This window comes from Aulonocara stuartgranti, assembly GCF_965226115.1.
Source record: "Aulonocara stuartgranti genome assembly, chromosome: 7".
Lineage (NCBI taxonomy): Eukaryota > Metazoa > Chordata > Actinopteri > Cichliformes > Cichlidae > Aulonocara > Aulonocara stuartgranti.
In genome coordinates this window covers 49,666,393-49,679,486 of record NC_138945.1, presented here as the reverse complement: position 1 = coordinate 49,679,486, position 13,094 = coordinate 49,666,393, and the positions used below count along the sequence as shown (strand labels likewise).

The window sequence follows — 13,094 nt, the reverse complement described above, 5'->3', positions numbered from 1 at the left end:
AAATGCGGCTGGACAAATGTGTCCTCCTTTTCCGTAGATGTGAAGGATGGGTTGGGTGTATCCAGAATTCATAGCACGACCCAGCCAATTCCAGTTTACAACAATGGCGGCAGCTACTTAGTTTTAATATTATTCTTTCTGGGTCACAAAATAAACTTTTAAGATATTTTCAGGCGAGAATGTAACTGTGTAACCTTAAAATATCAGCTCGATTTATTAAGACGTCCCATATTTGCAAAAGTGCTCTGACGTTTTTGGAGATGTCTGTTACCCACCAGCTTGAAACCTAGTCGGGGGTTCAAGGCTCACTAGAGCAGGTGAGAACAGCGAACTCCCGGCACATCGTTTTCAGACCCCCGCGGTCTTTCGCTACTCAGGTTAAACATGACATATAGGTCACTTAGATAACTTAAAAATGTTATTGTTTGGCTTTTTTCAGTATTTTATTTGTTTGTGAGTAAATCATTTTGGCTGAGAATAAAGTTATAGTTTCCACACAGCTGAATAAACGTCAAACAGAAAACTGATTAAACAAAAGTGTGAGATGGTAAAGAATTTACTCAAGTGTCCTGTTATATTTTAGATAGCAAGGAGCAGACGGCTGAGTTTATTAAACTCCACCGGGACAATCTGCTAATTTCATTAAAAGTTTAATAAACTATCATCTTGTCTTTATTTTTAGTTAGCACATACCTTAAACACTAGCTGTAAGCTAATGATAGTTATATAAGAGCAGATGCATGCTAGTGCAATAAGCTGTACGTTTTACGTCCAATGGATGTGTGATCTGATTAGTCAAACAATCACAAAAATAATCTGTCAGTAGTCGACTATCAAAATAACAATTTGTGGCAGCCCTTGTATCGTGTCTCCATCTTTTCAGCATTAGTTATGTTTAAGGTCATTACTTTTGTGACGTTTGTGCTATGTGTTCGAGTGTTAGCTTGGTGTGCAGATGGAGAGGCTGTGTCGGTGAATAGTATTTTAAATGAAAGAATGAAAATGGGTCATTGCCTGATGTCCAAATGCATCCCACCCTGTGTCCTTTATTTCAGAAATTTGCCACACTGCTATCAAACCTAATGTTATAGTCAGTAGCATCGCTACTCATTTCTTGATACCTTCCTTTTTCCTCCCTAATCAGGAGTCCCACTGTGGACAGCCTTCAATAGAAAACTTTGCCATCTTCGCCAACATTTTCAGAGTTTTCCATTAGGTCATGGTACCTGGGTACCAGGTCCGTACTATGCAGATTACAGATTTTTGATCCTTTTCAGTCTGCTTTTCAAAAGCAGCACTCCACTGAGACCGCTCTCTTAAGGTTCTATAAGGATCTGTTAATGGCCTCTGATGCAGGAAATTGTTCTGTGATCATTTTGCTTGATCTTAGCACAGCCTTCGATACCATCCAACCATTTGCTACTGCTTAGCCTTTTCAGGGTTGCAGAGAGCGCTGGGGCCTATCCCAGCTGGCGAGAGAAGGGGTATACACACACACACACACACACACACACACACACACACACACACACACTCCAGCTGTCTTAGGGTGATAGGCGGGGTACACCCTGGACAGGTTGCCAGTCTGTCGCAGGGCTAACACATAGAGACAGACAACCATTCGCACTCACACCTGTTCACAATTCAGAGTTAACCCAACCCCATTAACTGCTTGTCTTTGGACTATGGGAGGAAACCAGAGTACCCGGAGAGAACCCACGCAAACTCCAAACAGGAAGACCCCAGTCTGATGGTGGATTTGAACTCAGGGCCTTCTTGCTGTGAGGCAACAGTGCTAACCACCGTGACACCATGCTGCCCTATAAAAAAAAACAAAAATTATGTGTGAAAAATTATATGTTAAAACTATTGGTGCCTACCAGTCTTGCGCCTCAGAGTCCTAGTAGATGCACCTGTGGTATGAATTTAAAAATCCAGTTTTGATGGGTTCTCAAATCACCAAATTAGAATATTCTAGATTACATGTTTCTTGCATTCAGTCTAGGTATAGATTTTTTAGATGCACCAATGGGATCACTTTTTACCAATCAACTCATCACTGTAACCAGTAAAACAAATAGAAATTGTTTAACCTGTTCTCGGAAGTACTCAGAAAAACACAAAAACAGCAATGGCATCTCAATCTCCTGATGAAGAACAGGATACTAATACAATTCTAAACCCAAGATGAGCATATTAAGATGCAACTTCTACAGATGCATTATAGAGGTTTCTCACAAAAATTTGCAATTTAAAGTCATGACGATAAAGTGGCTCATGAGTAACTGTTGAATCACTTTTTATTTCAAACGGCATTCACACAATACATTTTATTAATGAGGCACATTCACATCAAATGCTAAATAACTTCATGCATGGCTGAATGTTAGTTACAACTTCATCAAACTGAATGCCAGTGTTGACTGTAAATGAAAATATTGCTTCATTATTTGGCACAGTAGGAAACTTTTGCCCATTACATGACCACAGGTGTGTTCAAAGTGAGGTTATAAATCATAATTTGACCTAAAACATGTCTGAAAAAAGAAAGAAATCCAAAAGATTGTTAGCGGCTGCGTCACATGATAATTCACATTCAGAAGCACTGTTGCACAATGTTGTAGAGAATGTCTGAGACTGATCAAAAGCCATCTTGACATCCTGACCTTCACGAGGTTCTTGTCACACTGTCTTCATTTGAATGTTTTGGCATTACTTCCACTTAACACCCAGCCCCGCCCACCACCACCACCTGCTTTTGGCCAGGGATGTTTCTGGGCAGTTTTAACAACAACAGCTATAATGAATGTAACAAGTGGCCAGTGAAAACCACGCAGGATATCAAGATGTTTCCTCTAATGTAAAAGAAACTTTAAACCCATTCCAGGGGGTTAGTACACTCCACATCAAAGGTTAAATTCCCAGAGGTGTTTTAATAACAATAATTCATCAATCACCAATGACATGGGTGTTTAATATAGAGTTGTACAAATGGTGTTCAGCATTTTATTAGTAGTCATAATATGAAAAACATGTCTTTTACACCCAGAAGAGAAAAAGTTTAAATGAAAACAATGTTATACTGCAGTATTTACACATCCTAATATGCTTATACAATTAGTATTGCGTTAATCGTGGTAAAAGTAGAACAACATAGCATGATATTTATATGCTGATTACCTCTGATTTTACCACCCTGTAACCACTGCTACAAATTACAGTTATTTCACCTGGATAAGAGTACCTGGATTTAAGCATGATTAATACTGAACATACCAAAACCGCTAATGTTAATCAACCACACTATTAACAAATATAAGATAATCAAATCCAAGAGCGCTAACCCATCTCAATTCTAGAACCGATTCAATTAAGAAGGTACAATCAGTGACTGATGGGAAAAGACAAATGGGTGCTTTTCCTGAAAGAGAAACAAGTTCACCTCTCATCCAGTAGCTCATTCTCCAAACATTTACAATCGGCTTCTACCAGCGCACGCACCATGCAGAGGGAGGGAGTGCATCTGCCAAGGCCGGGCTCCTTTTCAAATTTGAAAATAAAACATTTGATCACGACTTTTAAGGCAGCAATATATACATCCACATACTCGAGTCCTCTCACTGGAGGAGAGTCGGATTTCAGACCAATTCCCTTTCGAGGTGAGAGAATGAAGACAAAATAATGAAAGTGAGAGGTGACTAAACTCATTTATTATATACACAACCCAGGGTGATAATGTCTCTGTTACAGAGACATATAACTTATGCAATGTAAAAATGGCAACAAACAAAGGGAGAGTTCAAAGGAATTTGAAGAAGTGAGTGTTGTACTCGAATCGGGTCAGGTATGTTCTGAGGTGACTAGATCCTGCGCAGAGGGTGCCACATGGACACGGGCTTCCTCAGAGTTGCCAGCATCTGGTTCCAGTGAGTGATTCCCATCCCGCTGGCCTCAGGGCCGATGATCACATGACCAAGGTTCTCACCCCGGCCATCGTCTGTGGCCTCTGCCACCGTCACCCTCAGAGAGAGCTCCTGCAGAGCACAAACGTGGTTACATAACCTTCTCTCTAAGCAGGATTCAGATGGGTTTTTTTCTTCATCTAAATCTTTATGGAATTAGTTAAATACATGTGTCACAACAACAATTTGACCATATCTCGATACGCTTTTGCACTTTTTCTAACAGATTATTTTTGTGGGGGTTGAATGATCCATGCATTTTAAAGGCATAGTTTCCACTACAGGATTTCAATTATATCACCATCATATATGTAGACCATTGAACAATGTATCTTTCAGTTTGTTGGTTATTCCAGCACTTGAGAACCAACGACTGAAAGATTTAAAGAACCACACCAGCATACAGTAATGTGCAAAAGTCTAAAGCCACCCTTCATGGTTTTATTGTTTGCTAGTAAAATTGGAAATGGATGCAAAGATTTATTAAAACTAGTGGTGTCAGCGTTAATCTCGTTAAAATGACGTTAACGGCATAACCGCAATAACGCTGCAAATCCCCGTTAGCGAGTTAGCGCCGATTGCCCCGTGCGTAGGGCTGCACGGCGTCAACGCGTTATGGCGTTATGACAGCACTAATTAAAACATATACAAACAACAATATTTGGTATGACAACCTTTATTCTTCAAAACATTCTGAACACTCTTAGGCAAGCTTTCCTTTAATTTAAGGAGTCTTCAGGTGTTGGAGTCTGCTTAGGATCACTGCCAATCAGACGCTTCAATAAATGGTCAGCTGGGATAACTATATTTACTCAGGGGTTTTTTGATGTGATGTTCTTCTGCTTCCCTGGCCCTAGTCAAACCTTAAATACTGATCTGTATGGGTAGCTTTATGGTACACATCAACTTTTAAATGCCCACCATTAGCGATAGAAATCTCACAGTCTAAGAAGGCTAACCTGCCACTTTTCATTTGCTCCCTGGTGAATTCGATGTGTTGGTCCACCAAGGAAATGTGATCTGTGAATTGTGGTACATCCTGAGATTACATTTTCACCCAGGTGTCATCCACATACCTGAATAGGTGGAATTAAGACACCGTTCCAAAAGCAAACACACTTGGTGGGTGCTGAGAGTGGTCCTGTTGCTGAGGTTGGGGTCATCCTGTAATCTCTTATGAACTACCTCTAATGTTTCAGTGACTTGAACACAAGTGATGCTAGTGCCTTCCTCTCCTCCATGCTGATGTTGGATGCTGGGGTATTTGCATTGCTGAGACCGGCCGAAACTTTCGTCTGTAGTTGCCCTGCTGCTATGTCTGCGGCTGTGGCTGCGATCAGTTCCACTAGCTGGATTTGTCTCTGCGTCAACCCTTTTGAAAGGATGTTTTTCTCTGCTTGGGTGAGTTGTCTGTCAGGCAGATTTTTAATCCACTTGTCCACATGCCCGGTGTGGCATCCTTTTCTCTTCTGAGCGCTGAGGACACTCTCCGTATTTTGCTGTGGCTTCCCATGCACAACAAGTAAGTCAAACTTCCTTTGTTGCCTGGTCTTAGACTTCTCATACTGTATGAATGAGCCTTCTCAGTGAATTTAAACACCTTTTTAAGAGTATTCTCATCTAGAATCATTGTAAGGTTGGGGAAACCTGCAGTCAGCTGAGACTGAAGAAGTCACTTGGATGACTGATGAAACGTTTCTCCCTCTGAAAACACTATTTCCTGATGAACAGAATTAGCTTTTGGGATTTACTAACGTGAATGATTGAGAATGCATCAAGACAAGTCAACATCGTAGCCACTGGCCTCAAGTTAGCATGCTAATATTTCCCTTGTGAGTGTGTTAGTCAGCTAATAAAAATGGCCTTTCTAGACTTGCTACCATCTTTGCATATACATATTAACTTTTGCTTTATTTTATTTGTATACTTATAATTTATTGCACATTTACTTGAAAGCCCTTATCACTTTTACAAGAGGGCACATACAGGATTATAAAACACAGATTGAGATAGATAATAGTGTAACGACAAAAAGAAGCCTAAGTCCTGCAAAACTTGTGGTTTTTTTTTAATTTTCCCTCCTACTAATTAATAATGTTTCCTATTAACATTTTCTTATTCTGGAAAATAATAAATCATGGTCTGAAACATACCTGCAGAACGATTGACGGCACAGAGAAGATCATGGCTTCATTGAAAATGGGGTTTGTGTCATCCCTCTTGGTGGAAGTCTTCTTCTTACTGATTTTCCTGCCATCTTGCAGCAGATAGACTTTGACAAATGGATCTGATGAAGGAGAAGGAGTGAAGGTAGAGTGAATAGTTTGTAGAACATCCACTAAATTCCTCATTGGAGACAAATCAGGTAGACTCACAGCTCTGTATACAGAATTAGCTCTGGAGGCGGTGTTTCAGTGTGGTTCGCTGTCTCAGGCAGTGTGACCATTATCAGTTGACACACTATTTAAAGAAATTCCATAAAGTTTCTGGGCTGCCTTTCCTCATAACAGCCATCCCTCAAGATTTTCTTCATTTAAAGCAATGCATTAACAGGGAGTATAACATCTAGTCCTTTTACTGAATAAAAATAGACAGGCTGCTGTTATTAAATCAATAAGCATTTTATTTGTTCACAAGATGTTAGCGTGTTGAGAACGGCACAGATTTAATGGCATTAATACACATGCACTGCACAGCTGACACGAAAAAGAAAACAAAACGCTCATGCACACACTTCAGGTTAACTTCTAATGATGGAAAGGAAACACAACCCTGCAGACAAAAAGCATCCCTGACCTGCGGTGTTCTTGCCATTGGTCCACACCAGGTTCTTGCACTTAGCCACAACCACAGTGAGACGCTCTGCTGTTGGCAAATAGCTGAGAGACAACAAGATCTCCCCGACTGCATCCACTGCCTGTGGGGTCAAACCAGAGCATGGCAGCCATTAAATACAACATCATACATTTCTAGTCAAGGTGATGCGCCGACAGAATGACTGTAACGTGTTGACTGGAGTATGGCGAATCAGAACTCCTACTACTGTGGATTTTATTTAATTTTAAGGAGCTACACACAGTCTTTAAATTTGTTTCTAGTTCAATTAAGAATATATGAAAATGAAAGTCTAAATTACTAAAATTATATATTCATTGCATAGTGTTAGTGCATAATGTATAGAGTTTTGAAACATTTAATTTTCAATTCATCATTTTGTCAAAATGAGTAAATCACGGTTAACAGTCATCCGTTTATTCCTTCTAAGCTGAACTATTGTAATTTCTGTGTAATCGGATTGTTGTAAAGGTTTCCTGAATACCTTTCGTTTGATCCAAAACACCCCGAGATAGTGCTGACTAGAAAGAGAGATCATATTTCTTTCATGCTGACTTCTCTCTGTTGGCTGAATTGAATTTAAAATCTTTCTTCTCAAATAAAAAGCATTAAATAATCAACCGGATCCCGTCTTAATGACCCTAAAGTGTCATATTATCCCTTCACTGTCAGATTGCAGGCTTACTTGTGGTTCCTAGAGTTTCCAAACGTAGAATAGGAGGCAGAGGCTTCAACTCGTCTCCCGTGAAATCCACTCCCACTTTGACTTTGGGAGAGAGACACCCTCTCTACTCTAAGCTTAGGTTCCAAACCTTCCTTTTTGATAAATGATTTTGTGGTGTTGCTACAAGCTCAGGCTGCCCATGATGCACTAAGCACTCCTCCTCATCCCTCTTTTTACTCCCCTTGTGTGCATATATCGCTGCCACATGTCGTTGACTTCTCCCTCCAATAGTTCGTTTTGTCCTTGTCTCTCTAAGCTCTCATTTTTATCTCCTGTCTTTCCCCTCACTGCCCTAATACTGGTAGTAGATTGGCTGCCCCTCCCTGAACCTGGTTCTTCCTTTAAAGGGGAGTTTGCCTTTCCCACAGTCGCCAAGTGCTTGCTCATAGCAGATCATCGCATAGTTGGGATTTTCTATCAAATATTGTAAGGTCTTTATCTTGCACTGCGAAGCTACTGGAGGTGACTGCTGTTAATAACTGCTGTTATGAATAGTTTTATAAATAAAACAGAAATGAAGTGTACTCAACTGAATATTAATTATTCATAATTAAATATCTTTAATATATGTGATTATTGCAGCGCCTCACTCCAGGCTCTGTGGATACTGTTCATCGTTTTTTCCACAGCATGAGGCTTCTCTGATCAGCTCACTGAGGACACAGTTTTGCTGAGAATAAAAGATATAATATATGTGCTTTACATCACATTTGTTTATATATGTTATTGAAAAATATTACACATGTTGATTTCTAAATAAAAAAAATAATGCTGTTAGATTTAGTTTTAGACAAGATTTGATCCAGTGATGAGGTAACAATGATTCTCCCATCCTGTTAAACTGTCGCCACTAAACCTATCATGGTAAATTGTATCTATTAGTTTTATATTGATATTGTCACATAGTTTTCACAATAGAATTAAAAAAAATCTGTACGCTTCGTCCATTTAGGAAGCACCCTCACTGACCTGACCTTGATTCTGTTTGGATCTGACATGTAGTTTTGTTAAATGTCCAGCAGATGGTGTCAGACACCGCTGTGCTTCCTGAAACGTTGCAAGGACAGAACTTAGATGTTCCAGTTCCAGCATTATTTTTCTGTCTCTCTCTCTGTATCAACACACCTTATTGACATCCTGAAGATAGAGCCAGGCGTTGAATGGTCTGATGGTCAGGTCCAAGTCTGACAGCTTGAGCTCTGCTACGCCTGCGCTGATATTTCTCTCATCAGCATCGATACCAAAAGCGGCAAAGCGAAGGCTGTACTCCTCCAGGCTGGAAGAATCCATGGGGATGGAGAAGCGCTCATCGAAGATCACGGTGAATGCATTTGTCTGGACCTGTTGGAGGTGGTGGACAATTTGCAGGATTGTATATTCCAAACTCAAAACACACAATGATGGAACAACAATGGAAAATAAACCAAACAGAATGTGCAACTGCACCATACTTCTCAGAGGAATGTGTAATATGTTTGACTAGTCTTAAATACCACTTTTGTAATCTACTTGAGCACTCAATGTGCTTTCTACAACTTTATGCCTCATTCAAACAAGCAGCTTTTTCTACACTAAGTGCTTTCTATCTAATATTCACGCTTGGATAGACACATCAGGGAGCAACTTGAAGTTCAGCATCTTGCCCAAGGATCTGATGACATGCAAACTGGAGCAGGCAGGAATCAAACTCCCAACCTTGGAATTGGTAGATGACATGCTCTACCACCTGAGCTACAGCCACCTGTAGTGTTGCTATTAAAGAAGCTTACGTGATAAGAGCACAAGGTCTCTTTTTTGTTGATATACCAGAAAAAAATGCTACAAAACCACTATTCATTTCCTTTTCTTGTCATCCAGAACACATTTTAATGTGGAAAACAGCCTCTGACAAGCAAACCACACCATGACTACTTAAGATCAAAGACAGAGGCTGCCAGAGCTACAGTTGTAATGGTAATTTCAAGTCATCAGGTCTTGAGGGGATGTGTGGAAACCGATGCGGTCAGAAGTTACCAGGCAACTAGTAACATAGCAGATTTAATAATAGCCACCCCCCCCCCCAACTCACACACACACCAGTGTTTGTTCTCGAAGTATGAGATCCAGCATGAATATTTTTGCTAAATGTGTCTGAAATAAAAACACTGCAGCTTTCTCACAAACACATCATAACCGAGATCGCGAGGTCACCTGGGGTTTCCAGTGATGAACAGCAAAACGACAACGCACTGCGGCGTTGAGGACATGTGAATTTAGAGCAGAGCAAATGGTCTACAAATCAGCTTGTGCGGCTTGACCTTGGATTGTGCTTCATATCAACCAACTGAATAGCATCATAACTGCTCAGCACCTGCGGGATCCAGAGAAAAAAGTAGCAACATACAACATACAAAGCATCTTGAGCAGCCTTCCACCACCGTGTGAGACTACCTGCTTGCAGTATTAGCTTTATCACTTTTACAATGGAGATGTAAGCCCCCAATAAAAAGAGAGAAAGAAAGAGAGGTGTGTGTGCACGTTGTTACATGCAACACGACAGGCAAGCAGAACTGACAGCAAATAAATGAGAGGAAAAGAGGGAGAAAACGGGGTATTTGGGTGGGTGGGGGCTTGGGGGTTTTGACAGAACGCAAAACAAAAGCAGTAACAGCACAGAGAGGCGCTGGAGAAGAAAAAAACAGAGCAAAAGGAAGCATAGATGCAAGGGGTGGGTGGAGGGAGGCCTGCGTGGCCATCGGAGCGAGTAAAGCTGATGTCAGCATTTCCTTTGGTCTTCCCTTGACATTAAAGAGGGAGACACTAAAGCTGCTGCATCGGCGGCTGCTCCTGTTATGATCACCGTCAGATCAAACCCCTCCGAACGGCACGGCAACTAAAACTGGGGCACCGACGAGTCCCCGCGGCATCCCGTGTAAGCCTGCACAAAACCACAGCCCCACAATGGAGCGATGACTCACAGCGTGGAAGAAATGTGTGAATATTCTGGCAGCGTTAGTGCCAAGAGCAGAAGGCGAGCGCCAGGTGTAGCAGATGGCGGGAGCGACGCCTTGTTTCTTCTCTTGTCAGAACAGTTGCTTCTTACTAAGAGCGTGATGAAATTGTTCTAGTGGTGAATTTAAAGGAAAGCTAAAAATGAAGTAGATTATCAGGAAGCAAATGCACCACAAAAGCTATAATGGAATGCAGTACAAGTAAATGTTTTGTTAATGCTCTTAATGAAGCAAGTGAGCAGCTGAAATGATTTAATTTGATTTACTCAGACTGTTTTGGATTAAGATGTAGTGACTGTGGAGGCTATTTAACTACAGCAGGCTCACTGTCATGTTCTACAAACCAATTTGAGATGATTCTTTGTAACACGGCACATTATCTTTATGAAAGCAGCTATCATATAAGATAAGATAAGATAAGATAAGATAAGATAACCTTTATTAGTCCCACACGTGGGAAATTTGTTTTGTCACAGCAGGAAGTGGACAGTGCAAAAGTTATGAGGCAAAAATTAGAATACAATAAGAATAAATACAGTACACAACTGTACAGAATAAAATAAAATACTATATACAGTAGAATAAAATAAAATAAATATACAATAAGATAAAAATAGAATACAAATACAAATACTATATACAACTGAGTAAAAATACAACGATGACAGAAAGGATTATTGCACTTAGTATTATTGCATATGTATGGATGTGTGTGCTTGATCAGTTAAAGTCTTTATTATGGAGTCTGACAGCAGTGGGGAGGAAAGACCTGCGAAATCTCTCCGTCCCACACCGTGGGTGCCGCAGTCTCCCACTGAAGGAGCTGCTCAGTGCTGTCATAGTCTGCTGCATGGGGTGGGAGATGTTGTCCAACAGGGATGACAGCTTAGCCGCCGTTCTCCTGTCACTCACCACCTCCACTGGGTCCAGAGGGCATCCTAGAACAGAGCTGGCCCTTCGGATCACCCTGTTCAGTCTCTTCCTGTCCCCAGCAGAGATGCTGCCGCCCCAGCAGACCACACCATAAAAGATAGCAGAAGCCACAACAGAGTCATAGAAGGTCTTCAGGAGTGGGCCCTCCACCCCAAACGACCTGAGTCTCCGCAGCAGGTACAGCCTGCTCTGCCCTTTCCTGTAGAGGGCGTCTGAGTTATGAGTCCAGTCCAGTCTATTGTTCAGATGAACACCAAGGTACCTGTAGCTGTCCACAGCCTCAATGTCCATACCTTGGATGTTCAGTGGTTGCAGTGGAGAATGCTTGTGCCTGCGGAAGTCTACCACCAGTTCCTTGGTTTTACTGGCGTTGATCTGGAGGTAGTTGATGGGTAGATGTGATGGGTGAACTGTGACTGTGGTGTTTAGATGATGCTCAGTTGGTACTAAGAAGCCCAAAGTATACCAAAAAAATATCCCCCATATCATCAAACCACCAACAACAGCCTGAAACACTGATACAAGACAGGACGGGTTCATGCTTTCCTCTTGTTTATGCTGACTTCTGACTTGCAGCAGCAATCGAGGCGACGTTTTGCTAACCCTCTGTTGTCTAATTTGGCTGTGAATGTGCAAACTGTAACCTCAGTTTTATGTTCTTAGCTGGCAGGATTTGCACCTGGTCTGGTCTTCTGCTTCTGTAGCCAAAGGTTCAGCGTGTTGTCCATTCAGATGCTCTTCTGCATAACTTGGGTGTAGCGACTGATTATTTGCATCACTGTTGGCTTTCTATCAGCTCAAAGCAGTCTGGCCATTCTCGTCTGACCTCTGACATCAACGAGGCATTTTCACCCAGACAACAGCTGCTCACAGGATATTTTCTCTTTTTCAGAACATCTGTAAAGCGTACAGATGGTTTTGCTGGGAAATGTCAGTAGATCAGCAGTTTCTAAAATACACAGACCAGCGCTTCTGGTTCACAAGCATGCCACGTTTAGAGTCACTTGAATCACCTTTCTTCCCCATTCTGATGCTCAGTTTGAACTTCAGCGGGTCATCTTGTCTTGTCTAAATGCACTAATTGACTGATTAAACAATAGATGTTCAACTGTATCTAAACTGGCTGGTAAGTGTTACACTCCAATAGAAGTCATTATGTACTCCATTAAATGACAAAATGAAAAGTTAATTGAGAAAAAAGAAAACACTGCAGAATGTGCCATTGCATTGTCTTGCTCATCAAATTACAGTGTCTTTAAAGCACTATTCTTCCGAGTGAGATAATTAATGTACTTTTATAATTTTTGGGGTTACTGCTCGTTGTAAGAAAGGCTTGCCCATTGGAGACATTAAAGGCATCCTTGATCCAGTAAAAGATGTGAAATAACCTTCCTGCAGCTCTCGGGGGATTGTCCACTCAAGCAAATGAAATGGGCTCTTCTGACGGACAGGAAAGAACTGGCTTGTCGAGCTGCAGGATCGAGCATCTCCTCCTGAGGGACGTATCACTGTCTCTGACTAAAATTCAGCCAGGTCTGAGATCTTAAACACATTTCAAGGGAGCCCAAACTGCCCTCACTGAGCAGGAAGGCTTTCGATGCCACGTTATTCCTCCACGAATTTATCAGAAGCAAATTTTATCTTAAGTTC

At 41.3% G+C, this 13,094-nt stretch overlaps 1 protein-coding gene across 1 annotated transcript in view; it reads right to left on the bottom strand.

The window, feature by feature from the left end:
* Window positions 1-2,282: 2,282 nt before the first annotated feature.
* Window positions 2,283-13,094, bottom strand: part of syt12 (synaptotagmin XII) — a 29,448-nt gene continuing 18,636 nt past the window's right edge. The window contains exons 5-8 of the mRNA XM_082542096.1: window positions 8,647-8,862; window positions 6,759-6,879; window positions 6,116-6,249; window positions 2,283-4,034 (exon numbers count right to left, since the gene is read on the bottom strand). Of these exons, the coding sequence (XP_082398222.1) occupies window positions 3,861-4,034; window positions 6,116-6,249; window positions 6,759-6,879; window positions 8,647-8,862 (645 nt within the window). The 3' untranslated portion in view covers window positions 2,283-3,860. The remainder of the gene's footprint in view (window positions 4,035-6,115; window positions 6,250-6,758; window positions 6,880-8,646; window positions 8,863-13,094) is intronic.